This window comes from Ranitomeya imitator, chromosome 5 (assembly GCF_032444005.1).
Source record: "Ranitomeya imitator isolate aRanImi1 chromosome 5, aRanImi1.pri, whole genome shotgun sequence".
Taxonomy (NCBI): Eukaryota; Metazoa; Chordata; class Amphibia; order Anura; family Dendrobatidae; genus Ranitomeya; species Ranitomeya imitator.
The window spans coordinates 497,130,688-497,150,535 of NC_091286.1; the positions used below are offsets into that span (position 1 = coordinate 497,130,688).

Below are 19,848 nucleotides of genomic sequence, written 5' to 3' on the forward strand. Positions count from 1 at the left end.
ACGCTTGACCTACCTCGCTGAGAATAAACGTCTCCATCTGAATGGGTACATGTGAAACCTCTTCTTGGACTCAAATTCTCTCTTTCTGTGGAGGGGTATTGGACCTACTATAATTAAAGCCGTATTTAAAGGGACCCAGACATAAGTCTGTAATACGTCACCAAGGTCCAGGAAGCCCCCCTTATTAAAGTGGGGCATACCGACCCTGAGTAAGGAAACGGAGACCTTTGGGGGCGGATACCGCTTGGTATATGTAGGTATATGTATATATATATATATATATATATATATATATATATATATATATATATATATATATATATACGGTATATATATATACGGTATATATATATATACGGTATATATATATATACGGTATATATATATATATATACGGTATATATATATATATATATACGGTATATATACATATATACGGTATATATACATATATACGGTATATATACATATATACGGTATATATACGGTATATATACGGTATATATACGGTATATATACATATATACGGTATATATACATATATACGGTATATATACATATATACGGTATATATATATACACGGTATATATATATACACGGTATATATATATATATACGGTATATATATATATATACGGTATATATATATATATACGGTATATATATATATATATACGGTATATATATATATATATATATATACGGTATATATATATATATATATACGGTATATATATATATATATACGGTATATATATATATATATATATATATACGGTATATATATATATATATATACGGTATATATATATATATATATATATACGGTATATATATATATATACGGTATATATATATATATATATATATATATACGGTATATATATATACATATATATACATATATATATATACATATATATACATATATATACATATATATATAGAAACCATAAAAAATTGGAACAGCACAATGCTCACCGGTGGGTGCCAGGCCTTCTGGGCAGATTGGTCCACTCATCTGCCCACATAAATACAAAAATCAACAAATGAAGGCAGCACTCCAAGTCTTCATGAAGGTAAAAAAAGGTGTCTTTTATTGAACCCACATCTCTGTGCGACGTTTCGGCTCACACTGAGCCTTTTTCAAGCAGTGAGTGTCATTAACAATAGTGCTTATATAGGTATAATCTACATACATTTGCATATTTCATTGATAATTAAGCATAAAAACATGTATACATACATAGATCACGATTCGTGTAAATAATCTCATATGTGCAATCCATATCTCCTAAAGTGCATGGTGCTAAAGTGCTACTAGATTCCAACATCTTCACTGTTATTATACTCATTTCATCCATATTTCTTATTAATAACCATCTCTCTCATAATATGTCCTATGTTTGTTTACATTCCTTACCCCGCCATACAGGAGTTGAAAACCACATGGAGGATACTGCGTCTGCCATTCTCGGCGTCCTCTCTTCTCTACTGCGCATGTCACAGCGTCATTCCCCTGTGTCACACGCTGTCGGCCAATCCCAAACCTTCCCCAGTGAGTTTCTCTTAGCGCCTGCGCACTAGCCACATATCAGTGCCGAAGCGCCATCTTGGATGTGGCATGGTTCAATTCTCTATGTCCGACAGCTAGTAACCTGTGATTTCTATATCGAGGTGCATGTATTTAGGTATAAGATGCATCTACAGCTATATTCTATTCCTAGGTAGTCTCTGAAAAACATATTTTCACACTCAGACATAATAGATGGCACCTTATTCAGGTTACATCCCTTTGTCCATGTCCCTCCCATTAGGCACATAGCCCTTCCAGGCCATATTGCCTCCCTATGGGGGTCCATATGAGTGCTTCATTTATATATTTGTTATATTCTGTTCTATATTGGCGAATATTGGTTGTATGGCATTTCTTTTCACTCTGACACCACGGATAAGACCCTCTTCAGGCCCCTCCATTTGTCCATGTTCCACCCCTTTTGACACACAGCCCTTAACGGCCATATTGTCATCCTTAGGGGAGTCCACATAAGTGATTTCTTGTTGCCAACCATCCTATTCACTAAATTAAACTCCCATATACTACCGTTTTCTATTGAATATGCTTTATTTTTACCACTGAGGTAAAGTGATTGGCCGACAACCGTGACTGATAATGCACAGGGGTAAATGAATATATTATAATTAAATATAGACAATATATAATAAATCCTTGTTTAATTTATTCCTCTTTTTTCTGTTTTTTTCTCCTCCATGTGGTTATATTTCACCCATTGGCAGGCCAAGGAATACTTGTAAATTCTTCGATGTGAAGGAATCACTAAAATAATACAAAATAAAATAATGTTAAAATTGGAGCTCCATATCAAACTTATGCAGTTCATCTGTATACAATCCTCCAACACTAGAGATCTCCATATATCTAATTCCTAGGTGCATATTACGGGGGCTAGTACATGTTCGGGTGAATTTTAAATTCTACATTTAACCCCTTCGGTTTTAGGGTGTCCAACATATATATCCACTTTAATTCTTGTTTTTTTAGGAGGCCCACTCTATCTCCCCCTCTCCTTTGTATGGGGACTTTATCTATGATCCTAAATTTGAGATCTTTTTCAGTATGTCCCAACTCTGTGAAGTGTTTTGAGACTGGGAGGTCTACTCGTTTTTTCCTTATTGAGTGTCTGTGGTTATTAATGCGTACCTTTAATTCACAGGTCGTTTCCCCTATATACCATAGCTTACATGGACATTCCAGCATATAAATCACGTGATCTGAGTTACATGTTAGGAACTGTTTAATAGTGTACTCTTTATTCGTACCTGGGTGTTTGAACGTAGATCCCTTTACCATGTACTTACAGTTGACACACGATAAACACGGGAAGCAGCCCCTCTGACTCCCCCCAGTTAGTGTGGTTTGGCTTTTGGTTTTTAGGGGCCCAATATCCGATCTAACCACATAATCCTTGATGTTTTTACCCCTACGGTATGAGAACAATGGAGGCTCTTTAAATTCTTTTATTTCAGGTAAACAGCTTGTTAGCATACCCCAGTGTTTTTTGATTACCCCCGCTATGTTTCTACTTTCCTCCGTAGGGATCTTCCAATATACATCTGAGGAGGAGGAGCGCATACTTGGGGGCATTGAAGGAGAAGCATCTTTTCTGAAAACACCGTCTACAATAGAACTTAAACGCAAGTATGAGAGTGATGTGAAACGACTGGTGAATTTACAGCTGCATATGATGACGTTGGGGCAATATTACAAAGAAAATAAAATCCCTAGGGGACTGAGATCTGGTATACGCCCGAACCTATTTCAGGGTAATGCGACATACTGTGCACGCTTTGTCATGATATCTAACAAATATGCCATGGATACTATCTTACTGAATATTGACTTTTTACAAATGGAGACAAAAAAACTACAAGTGAATATAGGTGAATCTGAGTGTAAGATACAAACATTATTAACGGCTGAGGAGTGGAGTGTCTTTAAAGAAAAAGTGGACAAAGAAAGTATGAAATTGCGCAATGACCTTGAAGAGATTAAAAGGAGAAAGTGGAATAGAGATTTAGAAGATTATGAAACAGGACATATATACACTTGGCAAAAAGAGAGCAGTAAACCTGTCTGGAAACAGAAAGGTGGCTGGGATGATAACCACATGGGTAATGTTAATAAGAGACTGACTAACAATGACATTATTTCCCATAGACCAGGACAATGGTATGGAAGGACAAGCGACCGCAAGAGGAGAGGAGGTAAACGCCACCACCGGTACCAAAAGAAAACCAGAAAAGAACAGATTACAGCCACAAAGACAAGCAACCTCCAAGAAAAAGGATCCGAACTTGTAATTAATATCTCTAATAAGGTATTAACGCCTACACAAATTTCTATCTTGAGTAGAGGACTGTCATTTGCCCCGTGTACACACACAGAGTGGTTTGACCTACAAGTAAATATGGAGAGGTTTTTTAGATCAATAAAACTCAAAGAATGGTTTCATAATAAGAAAATAGTGAACAGAGCAGAGGGGAGTGAATTTGACTCAAAAAATTTGGGGCTGAGACAAAACAGTGATTTTGTACCGCCTACAAACGCAGCTATCATTGATGCATTTGAGACAGTGGTAAAGAGAGATATAGAAGTAATTAGAGATGAGACTTCTGGGAAATTCAAACATCCTAACATGACAGGGGAGGAATATAGGGCATTACAAGAACTTGTCCATGATGACGACATCATAATAAAGCCCGCGGATAAAGGGGGTGCTGTCGTCATCATGGACAAGGGGAAATATATTGCAGAAATAAATCGACAAATAAGAGATGAGACGGTATATCAAAGACTAGACGGTGACCCAAAATTTGGTATAATGGGGGAAATTAATGACTGTCTAAGAGAAGCATTTGAAAATCAGATCATTGATGAAGAACTAAAAAAGTACCTGACCATTGAATGCCCTAGAACCCCGGTACTATATATTACCCCAAAGATTCATAAATCAATGATTGACCCCCCAGGACGACCAATAGTGTCGGGGGTGGATTCTGTGTTTAGTAGGATAGGTACGTTCCTAGATAAAATCCTTAACCCCATAGCAAAGAAATCAAAATCGTATATCCAGGATACCACAGATTTCCTAAATAAATTGGAGGCCATAAAAATAGAGAGTGAGGTGATTTTGGTATCATTCGACGTCATCTCACTTTATACGTCAATTGAACATGATGCGGGAATTAAGGCAGTTGAAAAAAGGTTAGATCTGTTGGGGATATCCGTGATAGGAAAAACATTTTTAATAAAATTGTTGGAGATAATTTTGAGGCGGAGCTACTTCCTGTTCGGCGACACTTTTTACTCTCAAAAACGTGGTACAGCAATGGGGGCCAATATGGCCCCTGCATATGCTAACCTGGTCATGAGTGTCCTGGAGGAGGATCTCGTCTATGTGTCCCACCACTTCCGGCATGTGCTGGTGTGGTGGAGATACATAGACGATATCTTCCTCCTATGGAAAGGCACGGAAAAAGAACTAGAAGATTTCCATGAATATCTAAATGAAATAGATGAAACCATTAAATTTACAAAAATCTCTTCCAGAACAGATATACAGTTTCTGGATGTGTTGGTCAAATTAAATAGTGGAGAACTGACAACAACCTTATATGTGAAAGAAACTGATAGAAATAATCTCCTTGTCTATGACAGCCAACACCCTCGAAACATGGTGAGGTCAATCCCTCTTAGCCAACTCCTAAGGGTACGTAGAATTGTAAAAGAGGAAGGGGAAATAGATGGTGTTATGGACACTCTAGCAAACAAATTTTTGGAGAGGGGGTACCCACAAAGAGTGATCAATATTGCCAAAGAAGCTGCTATAAACAAAAATCGGAAGGAACTGTTAGAAAAAGACAGGCAATATAGGAAGAGGCCACTAACTAGAATACCGTGTGTAATGACATATACGGAGGAAAGTAGAAACATAGCGGGGGTAATCAAAAAACACTGGGGTATGCTAACAAGCTGTTTACCTGAAATAAAAGAATTTAAAGAGCCTCCATTGTTCTCATACCGTAGGGGTAAAAACATCAAGGATTATGTGGTTAGATCGGATATTGGGCCCCTAAAAACCAAAAGCCAAACCACACTAACTGGGGGGAGTCAGAGGGGCTGCTTCCCGTGTTTATCGTGTGTCAACTGTAAGTACATGGTAAAGGGATCTACGTTCAAACACCCAGGTACGAATAAAGAGTACACTATTAAACAGTTCCTAACATGTAACTCAGATCACGTGATTTATATGCTGGAATGTCCATGTAAGCTATGGTATATAGGGGAAACGACCTGTGAATTAAAGGTACGCATTAATAACCACAGACACTCAATAAGGAAAAAACGAGTAGACCTCCCAGTCTCAAAACACTTCACAGAGTTGGGACATACTGAAAAAGATCTCAAATTTAGGATCATAGATAAAGTCCCCATACAAAGGAGAGGGGGAGATAGAGTGGGCCTCCTAAAAAAACAAGAATTAAAGTGGATATATATGTTGGACACCCTAAAACCGAAGGGGTTAAATGTAGAATTTAAAATTCACCCGAACATGTACTAGCCCCCGTAATATGCACCTAGGAATTAGATATATGGAGATCTCTAGTGTTGGAGGATTGTATACAGATGAACTGCATAAGTTTGATATGGAGCTCCAATTTTAACATTATTTTATTTTGTATTATTTTAGTGATTCCTTCACATCGAAGAATTTACAAGTATTCCTTGGCCTGCCAATGGGTGAAATATAACCACATGGAGGAGAAAAAAACAGAAAAAAAGAGGAATAAATTAAACAAGGATTTATTATATATTGTCTATATTTAATTATAATATATTCATTTACCCCTGTGCATTATCAGTCACGGTTGTCGGCCGATCACTTTACCTCAGTGGTAAAAATAAAGCATATTCAATAGAAAACGGTAGTATATGGGAGTTTAATTTAGTGAATAGGATGGTTGGCAACAAGAAATCACTTATGTGGACTCCCCTAAGGATGACAATATGGCCGTTAAGGGCTGTGTGTCAAAAGGGGTGGAACATGGACAAATGGAGGGGCCTGAAGAGGGTCTTATCCGTGGTGTCAGAGTGAAAAGAAATGCCATACAACCAATATTCGCCAATATAGAACAGAATATAACAAATATATAAATGAAGCACTCATATGGACCCCCATAGGGAGGCAATATGGCCTGGAAGGGCTATGTGCCTAATGGGAGGGACATGGACAAAGGGATGTAACCTGAATAAGGTGCCATCTATTATGTCTGAGTGTGAAAATATGTTTTTCAGAGACTACCTAGGAATAGAATATAGCTGTAGATGCATCTTATACCTAAATACATGCACCTCGATATAGAAATCACAGGTTACTAGCTGTCGGACATAGAGAATTGAACCATGCCACATCCAAGATGGCGCTTCGGCACTGATATGTGGCTAGTGCGCAGGCGCTAAGAGAAACTCACTGGGGAAGGTTTGGGATTGGCCGACAGCGTGTGACACAGGGGAATGACGCTGTGACATGCGCAGTAGAGAAGAGAGGACGCCGAGAATGGCAGACGCAGTATCCTCCATGTGGTTTTCAACTCCTGTATGGCGGGGTAAGGAATGTAAACAAACATAGGACATATTATGAGAGAGATGGTTATTAATAAGAAATATGGATGAAATGAGTATAATAACAGTGAAGATGTTGGAATCTAGTAGCACTTTAGCACCATGCACTTTAGGAGATATGGATTGCACATATGAGATTATTTACACGAATCGTGATCTATGTATGTATACATGTTTTTATGCTTAATTATCAATGAAATATGCAAATGTATGTAGATTATACCTATATAAGCACTATTGTTAATGACACTCACTGCTTGAAAAAGGCTCAGTGTGAGCCGAAACGTCGCACAGAGATGTGGGTTCAATAAAAGACACCTTTTTTTACCTTCATGAAGACTTGGAGTGCTGCCTTCATTTGTTGATTTTTGTACATATATATATATATATATATATATATATATATATATATATATATATATATATATATATATATATACACACACACACACATACAGTGGGGCAAAAAAGTATTTAGTCAGTCAGCAATAGTGCAAGTTCCACCACTTAAAAAGATGAGAGGCGTCTGTAATTTACATCATAGGTAGACCTCAACTATGGGAGACAAACTGAGAAAAAAAAAAATCCAGAAAATCACATTGTCTGTTTTTTTAACAATTTATTTGCATATTATGGTGGAAAATAAGTATTTGGTCAGAAACAAAATTTCATCTCAATACTTTGTAATATATCCTTTGTTGGCAATGACAGAGGTCAAACGTTTTCTGTAAGTCTTCACAAGGTTGCCACACACTGTTGTTGGTATGTTGGCCCATTCCTCCATGCAGATCTCCTCTAGAGCAGTGATGTTTTTGGCTTTTCGCTTGACAACACGGACTTTCAACTCCCTCCAAAGGTTTTCTATAGGGTTGAGATCTGGAGACTGGCTAGGCCACTCCAGGACCTTGAAATGCTTCTTACGAAGCCACTACTTCGTAGCCCTGGCGGTGTGCTTTGGATCATTGTCATGTTGAAAGACCCAGCCACATTTCATCTTCAATGCCCTTGCTGATGGAAGGAGGTTTGCACTCAAAATCTCACGATACATGGCCCCATTCATTCTTTCATGTACCCGGATCAGTCGTCCTGGCCCCTTTGCAGAGAAACAGCCCCAAAGCATGATGCTTCCACCACCATGCTTTACAGTAGGTATGGTGTTTGATGGATGCAACTCAGTATTCTTTTTCCTCCAAACACGACAAGTTGTGTTTCTACCAAACAGTTCCAGTTTGGTTTTATCAGACCATAGGACATTCTCCCAAAACTCCTCTGGATCATCCAAATGCTCTCTAGCAAACTTCAGACGGGCCCGGACATGTACTGGCTTAAGCAGTGGGACACGTCTGGCACTGCAGGATCTGAGTCCATGGTGGCGTAGTGTGTTACTTATGGTAGGCCTTGTTACATTGGTCCCAGCTCTCTGCAGTTCATTCACTAGGTCCCCCTGCGTGGTTCTGGGATTTTTGCTCACCGTTCTTGTGATCATTCTGACCCCACGGGGTGGGATTTTGCGTGGAGCCCCAGATCGAGGGAGATTATCAGTGGTCTTGTATGTCTTCCATTTTCTAATTATTGCTCCCACTGTTGATTTCTTCACTCCAAGCTGGTTGGCTATTGCAGATTCAGTCTTCCCAGCCTGGTGCAGGGCTACAATTTTGTTTCTGGTGTCCTTTGACAGCTCTTTGGTATTCACCATAGTGGAGTTTGGAGTCAGACTGTTTGAGGGTGTGCACAGGTGTCTTTTTATACTGATAACAAGTTTAAACAGGTGCCATTACTACAGGTAATGAGTGGAGGAAAGAGGAGACTCTTAAAGAAGAAGTTACAGGTCTGTGAGAGCCAGAAATCTTGATTGTTTGTTTCTGACCAAATACTTATTTTCCACCATAATATGCAAATAAATTGTTAAAAAAACAGACAATGTGATTTTCTGGATTTTTTTTTCTCAGTTTGTCTCCCATAGTTGAGGTCTACCTATGATGTAAATTACAGACGCCTCTCGTCTTTTTAAGTGGTGGAACTTGCACTATTGCTGACTGACTAAATACTTTTTTGCCCCACTGTATATATATATATACATACATATACATACATACATACATATACACACATACATATATATATATATATATATATATATAATTATATATTCAAAAAAAGAAAAAGCAGTAATCAATATCTTAAACCTAAACTCATAATTTCTGATGCAAATACAATAAAATGTACATTATTTGGAGGAACCACATCATTAATCCGACCCAGAAGGACATGTAAATCTATACATAAAATGAATCAAGACAATCATTTGCATTTTGTTCCGGAATAACATATAAAATAATAATATTCAGTATTCCTTTAAGCGAGCAGCTTACCATGGACAGATTGTCGTTAGATTTGCTAGTAAAGGTGTCCCCACTGGCACAGTCAATGCCGAACAAGGCACAGATGTCTCCAGCATAACCTACTTCTAATTCCTAAAAAAGAGAAAGAAAAGAAGAGATGCAGTGAGCCAAATCTCTGGAATTCTACAAGTAACCCGAACGCACACTGTACTCCTGATCGTATGACCTGAAGCTGCAGAATACAAGACATCTGTGGTGTAATGGAAGGGAGCAGTTTCCCACTAGTTACTCGTTCACATGACCACTTGTAATGGCGTGTGCACTCACAAGTAAGGGGAAACTCGCCATATGGGACGAAACAAAACTGCAGCAGATAACCAGAAGCTTGTAGAACAAAATGTTACCTCCATGGAGTCTGCATGGAGGCGAACCAGCCGCTGCACGCGCACTCTCTTGCCAGTCCTGGTATTGTAGATGTAGTCGCTTTTCTTCAGCATCCCCTGGTACACTCGGATATATGTTAGCTGACCGAAGCGTCCAGCCTGCGGCAGACATGGGGATGACAGGTAAGATGTCAACCAAGTTGGAATTTAAGATCTTAGAAGACGCAATCCTGGTGTAATCACAGCAGATCCCAGAGGAAATACACATCTATACTCTCCCACAGTCCGTCCTGCTATTCCCAGGGGGTCTCTTCTGACACCGGCTGCAGATCATCAATATTGCAACAGACATCTGCTCTGATGAAATAGTAAAGGCTGCAGCCAATCAGTGGCTTCTAGCTGGCGGCTGCAGTCACGTGACACAACATCACATGACTCCCCCAGGAATAGTAGCGACTATAGATCATTTTTATTTTCTATGGAGCCCAGAGGTGCTTACGCAGGGGTTTCCAGTAGTTGACAACCCCTTTAAAATATAGTGGTGAAATAGATGAAAATGTAACCTACCACTTGTGAACTCAACATAATTTGTAAAAGAGTATTTGTCAGCAGGTTTTTGCTATGTAATCTGAGGACACCATGAAGGAGGGGTTAAAACACATAATTCAGCAATGTGTCACTTATCAGGATGTGTGCGGTTTATTTACAGTGAAGGTTTAATCACTAGGAGATTATCATTGCTGTGACTAGACGGCCAGTGAGCCCTGGTCCGCCCACACCTCCTCTTGTGATAAGCAGCTCACTGTCTATAGACAATATAAACACAGAGCCTGTTGTGGGTGGGATTAGCTTTCTCAGCTCGGCTTCATGCTACATCTGGTTGTATCACAAAGCCCAGTGAACTAAGTGATACATGGATGAATTCAGGGTCTCTCTGCCTACATCAGGCTGCTCTCAGATGAGGTAGCAAAAACCTGCTGACAGATTCCCTTTAAAATGCAAGGGCCAAAACAGATATTCAGCTGACAAATATGTACAGAATAAGACTTACACTAACAATAGTATATAACATAGGGGGCTTCTGTATCCACCAACTCTTAAAATAGATACAATGGAGCCCATTTATTAATACACCGCAAAATAACACTACAAGGTCTTACACTGTGCCAGATGTAACATTGTGGATCCTGCGGTGTGATAAATCTGGCTCATCTTTAGACTGGCTGGAGTACACCTTACTTTAATTCTTTGTGACTGAAATCTGATCCAACATTTTGGCACATTTTTGGTGCATATGGTCACATTATGAAGCAAATTCTTTCTGCTAAAACTCTTATATAAGCCCCTATCTACAATTGTGGCGCCATTGTATGCCATCTGCCGGTAACCATCTCTATTTTATAAGTCTAGTCTATACAGCGCGTTCTATAGTCAATGCTCACATATACCTTGGCGCACAGCTTCCTCCTGTTCACATTTGACTTATGGTGCTAGAGGTTTGTTTTTTTTTTATTATTAATAAACATAAATATGTCACAAGTCAAATACTTTCTTTGGCACAAACTTCACCCAGAATTGTAGTGCATTTGGCTTAGTAGATGACCCCAATGAATTTTCCAAGCACAGATTCAATCATTACTTGGTACCTACTTCCAGTTTAAATGCGAGACCAACAAATGGATGGGAGTCATCTCTCATGGGACTCATCAAAATCTTAGTAGGCTCTTCTGAATTCCTAAAAATATATACATGTCATTAGTTGTCATAGATTGAGGTTTGGGTCATCAAAATAAGTGCAACATCAGCTGCATCACAGCCGAGCATCCGAGCCCCTAATCATTCTCTCCATGGGACAGGTCCTGTGAGAGCATAAAATACCTAGAATGAATGGAACGTCTGTATAATAACAGGTCTATAAAGAGAAATCAGGCACTAAATGTCCACCAGAATCAGACAAGTCTTATTCCCTAAATGATCAGAGATTTAAACATGCGTGAAATAACACGGTACAGGTCCAGGTACCAAAAAAGCCACAGCCTGTCTGAATAACATGCAAAGCAGGCAAAGGAGTTTAGCACCTTAAGGAGTCAGATCTTTTTTTTTTATTCAGTTTTCGCTGCCCTATTCCAAGAGACAAAACTTCTTTATTTTCCTTTTTTTTTTTTTTTCATGCGGGACTACTTGCAGTTTGCAATGATATCATTCATTTTAACATACAGTTATTTGAAAAAGTCTGTGCACCCCTATTAATCTTAAGCTTAATGTTTTATAAAAATTGTTTTTTTTGCAACAGCTATTTCAGTTTCATATATCTAATAACTGTTGAACACAGTAATGTACTAACAGAAAATGTGCAATCTGCATTCAAACAAAATTTAAAATTTGACAGGTGCATACGTATGGGCACCCCACCAGAAAAGTGACATTAATATTTAGTAGGATACGGTAAGGAAACACGGCACTCAGTAGATATGAGGGTTGGCGGTGCTCAAGTAGGGTGTCCACCCCGTATATTAAAGATGAATGAAACTTGGCACTCAATTTTTGAGAAGAAAAGCTTCTTAGTTTATTGATGCATCCAGACAAACAAAACCGCTAAACGTTTTCGGTCCACACAGGACCTTCGTCAAAGCGTTTCTTAGACATTGACTGGATGAGGAAGCTAATAAGCCTGAATGAGCGTCAGCCAGAGCACGGGATATAGGAGCTGCAGTCTGCTGCAGGATCACAAAGGAAGGTGAAGCGCCAGAGGAGGCACAAAGCCTGGAGGGAGTAACGGCGCTGGATCCTGAGCGCTAGTAGTGCAGAGCAGAGGAGAGCGACGCTCCCTATATCCCGTGCTCTGGCTGACGCTCATTCAGGCTTATTAGCTTCCTCATCCAGTCAATGTCTAAGAAACGCTCTGATGAAGGTCCAGTGTGGACCGAAAACGTTTAGCGGTTTTGTTTGTCTGGATGCATCAATAAACTAAGAAGCTTTTCTTCTCAAAAACTGAGTGCCAAGTTTCATTCATCTTTAATATTTAGTAGATCCTCCTTTTGCAAAAATAACAGCCTCTAGTCGCTTCCTGTAGCTTTTAATGAGTTCCTGGATCCTGGATGAAGGTATTTTTGACCATTCCTCTTTACAAAACAATTCCAGTTCAGTTAAGTTTGATCGTCGCCGAGCATGGACAGCCATCTTCAAATGATCCCACAGATGTTCAATGATATTCAGGTCTGGGGACTGGGATGGCCATTCCAGAACAGTGTAATTGTTCCTCTGCATGAGTGCCTGAGTAGATTTGGAGCAGTGTTTTGGATCATTGTCTTGCTGAAAGATCCATCCCCTGCGTAACTTCAACTTTGTCACTGATTCATGAACATTATTGTCAAGAATCTGCTGATACTGAGAGGAATCCATGCGTCCCTCAACTTTAACAAGATTCCCGGTGTCGGCATTGGCCACACAGCCCCAAAGCATTATGGAACCTCCACCAAATTTTACTGTGGGTAGCAAGTGTTTTTCTTGGAATGCTGTGTTTTTTGGCCACCATGCATAACGCCTTTTTGCATGACCAAACAACTCAATCTTGGTTTCATCAGTCCACTGGACCTTCTTCCAAAAAGAAATTGGCTTCTCCAAATGTGCTTTTGCATACCTCAGCCGACTCTGTTTGTGGCGTGCTTGCAGAAACGGCTTCTTTCGCATCACTCTCCCATACAGCTTCTCCTTGTGCAAAGTGCGTTGTATAGTTGACCGATGCACAGTGACACCATCTGCAGCAAGTTGATGCTGCAGCTCTCTGGAGGTGGTCTCAGGATTGTCCTTGACTGATCTCACCATTCTTCTTCTCTGCCTTTCTGATGTTTTTGTTGGCCTGCCACTTCTGGCCTTAACAAGAACTGTACCTGTGTTCTTCCATTTCCTTACTATGTTCCTCACAGTGGAAATTGACAGGTTAAATCTCTGAGACAGCTTTTTGTATCCTTCCCCTGAACAACTATGTTGAATATTGTTTTCAGATCATTAGACAGTTGTTTTGAGGAGCCCATGATGCCAGTCTTCAGAGGAGATTCAAACAGGAGAACAACTTGCAAGTGGCCACTTTAAGTAGCTTTTCTCATGATTGCATACACCCGGCTATGAAGTTCAAAGCTCAATGAGGTTAGAAAACAAAAAAAAGTGCTTTAGTAAGTCAGTAAAAAGTAGTTAGGAGTATTTAAAACAAGAAAATGATAAGAATGCCCATACTTATGCACCTGTCAAATTTTGTTTGAATGCAGATTGCACATTTTCTGTTAGTACAATAAACCTCATTTCAAGGCAGAAACATTACTGTGTCCAACAGTTATTAGATATATGAAACTGAAATAGCTGTTGTAAAAAAAAACATTTTTATAAAACATTAAGCTTAAGATTAATAGGGGTGCCCAAACTTTTTCATATAACTGTATATTATGCTGAAAAACAGGAACATAATACACTGCAGAACACAAAAAAAAAATCAAAATGGGGTGAAATGGTGGGAAACAAAATGCAAGTCCTCCTATATTTATGACCTGGCAATGAGATTCTCTGGATAAATATGATTTCATTGATATCAAACTAGCAATCAGTTTTAGTGATTATGAAAAGCTTCAGAACTATATATTATACACACACACAATGTTTGCAGACAAGATAACAGGTTCAATTTGGTAGGTTTTGCCTTAAAGGGGTATTCCCATCTCCAGAATCCTATCCCAATATATAGTGGGCGTAATAATAATAATATTAGAAAATACCTTCAATTAAAAATGTAGTATAGTTTTTCTGATTCTCTATGCCATTCTTCATGTGCTGGCATTGCAGGACCTTAGAAATCCATGGTTACCACCACCAATATAGTGACAGCTAGCTGCTAGTGGTCGTAACTACATGGACACCTAAGGTCCTGCAATGCCTGCACATGAGGAAAGAGACAGAGAATCAGAAAAACTATACTACATGTCTAATTGGAGATATTTGCTAATATTATTATTACACCTACTACATATCGGGATATGATCTTTGAGATGGGAATACCCCTTTAAGCCGAGATAGGACTCGGAGAACTTACTCTTCATTAAGAATTGCATAGTTGGGAACTTCAGATGGGTCGGGAAGGTAGTCCAGGACAGCATCTAGAAGTGGTTGCACACCCTTGTTCTTCAAGGCGCTCCCTACTAGTACAGGGGTGAATATCCTCCTCAGGGTGGCCCTGCGGATAGCCAACTAAAGAAGACAGGGCGAGTTCCCATAAGCAAAGAAATAGGTGTAAGCACATGCACACATTTAGTGTAGTAGCCCACCTTCAGATCAGTAATGGATGGGATCTTCTCCTCCAGAAACATCTCTCCTAGGATATCATCTGAATTGGCCACACTTTCTATCAGCTCTTGCCGTCTGTCTGCCGCTTCTGCTCTGTAGTCGACTGGTATATCGTCGTAGCGGATCTGCTGCCTGAAATGACACTCATTGGTAATCTACAGATGACACACAGCAGTAACCCCCAAGGATTCAGATCTACATACCCAAACTGCCCGTCAAAATAAATGGCACGCTCATCCACAAGGTCTATGATTCCTTTAAAATTTCCCTCAAGTCCAATCGGAAGCTGGATAAACGCTGCATTGTGGTTTAATTTAGACCTGGTATAAAAAGCAACCAAACATTTACCTGACAGAAGGAAAGCACCATGAGCGATCGTATAAATCACGAGTATGGCAGCTGGTGTGCCCACCTCAGTTGCTGCACAGCCCGGTCGGGGTGAGAGCCCAATCTGTCACATTTGTTGATGAAGGTTAGGAAAGGGACATTGTATCTCTTCATCTGCCGGTTCACCGTCATGGTCTGACACTGGACACCCCCAACCGCACACAGGACGAGGATAGCGCCATCCAGCACTCGCAGGGCTCTTTCCACTTCAATAGTAAAGTCCACGTGTCCTGCAGACGGAATACATGGAAGATACATTTCAGCTGAGATCGGCCACAATGGTCGCCAGTAGTGAAGACCTCCAAACTTTCAGTAAATGAAAAAGGACAACTATCTCCAGGGGCAAATTTTGCATGTTCTGCTGAAGCTCCAGCGCCCAATCCGTGCCCATGAATGCCTAATCCCGGCCATTTCAGAGCATCATTTCCTGGCGTGACACAGCCATTTTCCATCTGCAGCTCACGACACTGACTAGCGGCAGTTGAGCCTGGATCACATGACCACGACTAACGCCTCTCATCACAATTCAGTGGACCCTGTGCTCTGCTGCTCAGCCCCTCGGCGAGGTGTTCACAAGGGATTTCATTGCCAGAAGACCCCGCAACCGTGAGGAGCCAAGCACAGAAGACAGGACGTAAGTGATATTGGGCGCAGCACTTGAAATACGAGATCCACTGGACCTGGGACAGTTGGCAGTTATGGCAGCGCTAGGACAGGGGAAACAGTAGCAGACCATGACAATCAACCAGGTCCCTGAGTACATTTGTGAAAGGACCTCTGAAAACAGGAAAAAAAGGGAAATTTTGTTTAGTTGCCATGGGCATCAACTCCACTTCTCCATCTACTTGTCCTCCTCATTTGGTCGCTGCTAGAAATCTTAACGTGGCTGGCTGCAACTATATCTGAGACTGTAGGCAGTTCAGTATGGGGCTCAGATGCTCCTGTAATATGGACATACTAATCATCTTCCTTTACAGACCCTCCTAGGTCTTCACAGGATGAGGCTATGTGTAGTGCAGTGCAAGGAGCATATGGGTTAATCTCATCCCAAACCATGTTCCTGGGCCACAATGGCTTAGACTGGATGCTCCGCAGACAGTATCAGGGACATATACCAGCATGGCACCTACAAATTGCACCATGCCCGCGCAGGAGCAGCCATATGTGATCCCTCACAGCCGCCGACATTTACATGCTATACCGTACCTGGCGTGTCAATTATGTTGATGTTCATGTTTTTCCACATGGTGTAGGTTGCAGCAGACTGAATGGTAATGCCTCTCTGCCGCTCTAATTCCATTGAATCCATAACAGCGCCAACGCCATCTTTACCTTTCACCTGGAGAAAAGCAATCCAGACATGTAAAGGGTTTGGCCCGATTCACAAACCAAGCTCAGCCATCCATGAAAGGGTCCATGATGAAAGAGCACACGGCCGGGTGAATGGGGCACTAGGTTTGCCTTTGAACGTCATTTCTCCATTCTGCGAGTAGGCGTATATCAGACTGCACTCGGCGGACATTGTCCGAGTTATACGCCGGCTTCTCGCCAGTGAGTGCGAGCCCTAAGACTGACGCTGGTTCCTGGCATCTGCACATCAACTACAGGTGAAATGAATGGTGCGCATGATACAAGGACAGCTTCCCCGAGAACCACATAGACTACTAGGGCATGGCCTGATATTTTTCAGAGGTATCATGAAACAATTTTCATTCAAGGTGTCCATTGTAACAATTTTCAGTTGGAAGGCTAAAAATAATATTTATATATTCCATTCAGTTCAGCCTTATAATCTGTTAAAATGGAAAAAAAAAAAGCATCTGATGCGACCAACTTAAAGAAATAAAAGTATCCTTTTATTATAATGTCTTTAAAAGACTCCAGGAAGCATCACAGAACGACTACAGAACTGCTGCATGTTCCAGCGCACTTGGAGACAGTCCATAGTCGATTTGTGTGATGTATCATGGTTTCTTTTGCCATTCTGACCATTCACCTGACCAAAGGTGCAGGAAATTCAGACTTTGGATGGGGGTGAATCAATACAAAAACTTATATTCTTCTCTAATATCCTGGTATCTTGATCCAGCAGGGAGGGTGCGCAACTTTTTTTTGCTACATGGGTCACATTGTCAGACCGAACAAACGCACATGTCTGCAATTTCACCATAATATTATTGCCTGCTGTGAGTATATGCCATAAATATCTAACAGGTGCTAGTTCCATTTTTAGGGCTCCCATCCATCAAGAAGGTAGAGGCATCATTCCCAATGGTTTGCAAAGCAGAATGGAGAAATACCGGATTACGTACCGGTAATGCTCTTTTATAGAGCCCACGACAGCACCCACTAGAGAGAGGGGATCCGCCCCTAGGAACAGGAAACCTACAGAGAGATAAAAGGGGCGGCCCCCCCTCGCTCCTCAGTTGTTTTACAGAGAATAGGAGGAACCGCCGCCAGGTTTTAGTTAACAGGTTCAGGTATATCCATATATATATATACATATTTACAACCTTATGCTACTTTCTTCTAATATTTACACCTCACCAAAGAAGCACCACGTGCGACTATATACAGAAAAGGGAGGGATGTGAAAGGGTGCTGTCGTGGGCTCTATAAAAGAGCATTACCGGTACGTAATCCGGTATTTTCTATTCGCCACGACAGCACCCACTAGAGAGAATTTCAGAGACTATAGACTGGGTGGGTTTACTGAGTCAAGGACCGATACCCCAAAAGTCAGATCAGAAGCAGAGGATAGATCTAATCTATAATGTTTATAGAAGGTATTAGGTGAAGACCAAGTTGCAGCCTTACATATAAGGTCTATTGGCACATTCGCCCTTTCTGCCCAGGAAGTCGACAAGGCTCTTGTAGAGTGTGCTCCTATATGCATTGGAGGATCTCTATCTCCAGCTTTATACGCCAGGATTATGGCCTCTCTGATCCAGCGAGATAATGTGTTCTTTGTCACTCTGGTACCTTTGGTTTTACCCTGGAAAGACACAAAGAGAGCCCTACTCTTCCTCCAGTCCCTGGTTCTCTCTAAATAGGCTAGCACAATTCTTTTTACATCTAGAGTATGAAGTTTTACTTCTTCTGGAGTTGAGTGGTTCTCATAAAAGGTAGGTAACAAGATCTCCTGGGTTCTATGAAAAGTAGTGGCTACTTTAGGAAGATAACAAGGGTCTGTTTTCAAAATTATCCTATCTGATGTTACAGATAAAAAGGGAGGATCTATAGATAATGCCTGGAGATCACTCACTCTTCTAGCAGAAACTAATGCCACTAACAATACCGTTTTCAAAGAAATATTTTTTAGTGAGGCTGTATGGAGAGGCTCAAACGGTGGCTGTGTCAATGCTTCCAGGACTATGGATAAATCCCACTGAGGCACCTGCGGTATGCTAATTGGTCTTGAACGCTCACAGGCAGATATGAATCGGGATATCCACCTATTACCCGCAACATCATAATTAAAAAGAGCTCCTAAAGCTGAAACCTGGACCTTCAGAGTGCTTACGGAGAGTCCTAATTCCAAACCTCTTTGTAGAAATTCCAACACTGGAAATATAGGAACCTCAGATGAAAGTTGTGCAGTATGGAATTGAAGAAATTTTCTCCAAATTCTAACATAAATTCTAGTAGTTGAAGGTTTTCTACTCTTCATAAGAGTGTTAATTAACCCACTAGAAAACCCCCTTATACTTAGTAACTGCCTCTCAAACTCCAGGCAGTCAGGTTCATGCCCTTTGCCTGAGGATGAAGGAATGGTCCCTGAGAGAGCAAGTCCTTGGACTGAGGCAGAATCCACGGGTCTGACACTGACATCGCCCTCAGCCATGAGAACCATGGCCTTTTGGGCCAGAATGGGGCTATTAACAGAACTCTTGCGCCTTCCTCCCTTATTTTTCTTATTACTATAGGTAATAGATTCCATGGGGGGAAAGCATAGGCCAGGTCGAATGTCCATGGTACCTGGAGGGCATCGAGTATGTCCGGCTTGTCCTCCCTGCATAGAGAGGCAAACCTCCTGACCTGACGGTTGGCTCTTGTGGAAAACAAGTCTATTTGAGGAACACCCCATCGAGCTGTTATTAATCTGAAAATCTTCCTGTTCAGCATCCATTCTCCCTGATGAAGAGTGTGACGGCTGAGGAAATCGGCATGAAGATTGTCTATGCCCCTGATGTGCACTGC

General features: G+C 40.6%; 1 protein-coding gene across 1 annotated transcript in view; it reads right to left on the minus strand.

Moving 5' to 3' along the window:
- The window catches only part of GFM1 (G elongation factor mitochondrial 1), a 49,935-nt gene that overhangs the window by 24,385 nt on the left and 5,702 nt on the right, over positions 1-19,848 (minus strand). Inside the window, exons 3-10 of the mRNA XM_069727432.1 lie at positions 16,855-16,987; positions 15,674-15,878; positions 15,465-15,581; positions 15,243-15,393; positions 15,011-15,165; positions 11,581-11,665; positions 9,952-10,089; positions 9,578-9,679 (exon numbers count right to left, since the gene is read on the minus strand). Of these exons, the coding sequence (XP_069583533.1) occupies positions 9,578-9,679; positions 9,952-10,089; positions 11,581-11,665; positions 15,011-15,165; positions 15,243-15,393; positions 15,465-15,581; positions 15,674-15,878; positions 16,855-16,987 (1,086 nt within the window). The remainder of the gene's footprint in view (positions 1-9,577; positions 9,680-9,951; positions 10,090-11,580; positions 11,666-15,010; positions 15,166-15,242; positions 15,394-15,464; positions 15,582-15,673; positions 15,879-16,854; positions 16,988-19,848) is intronic.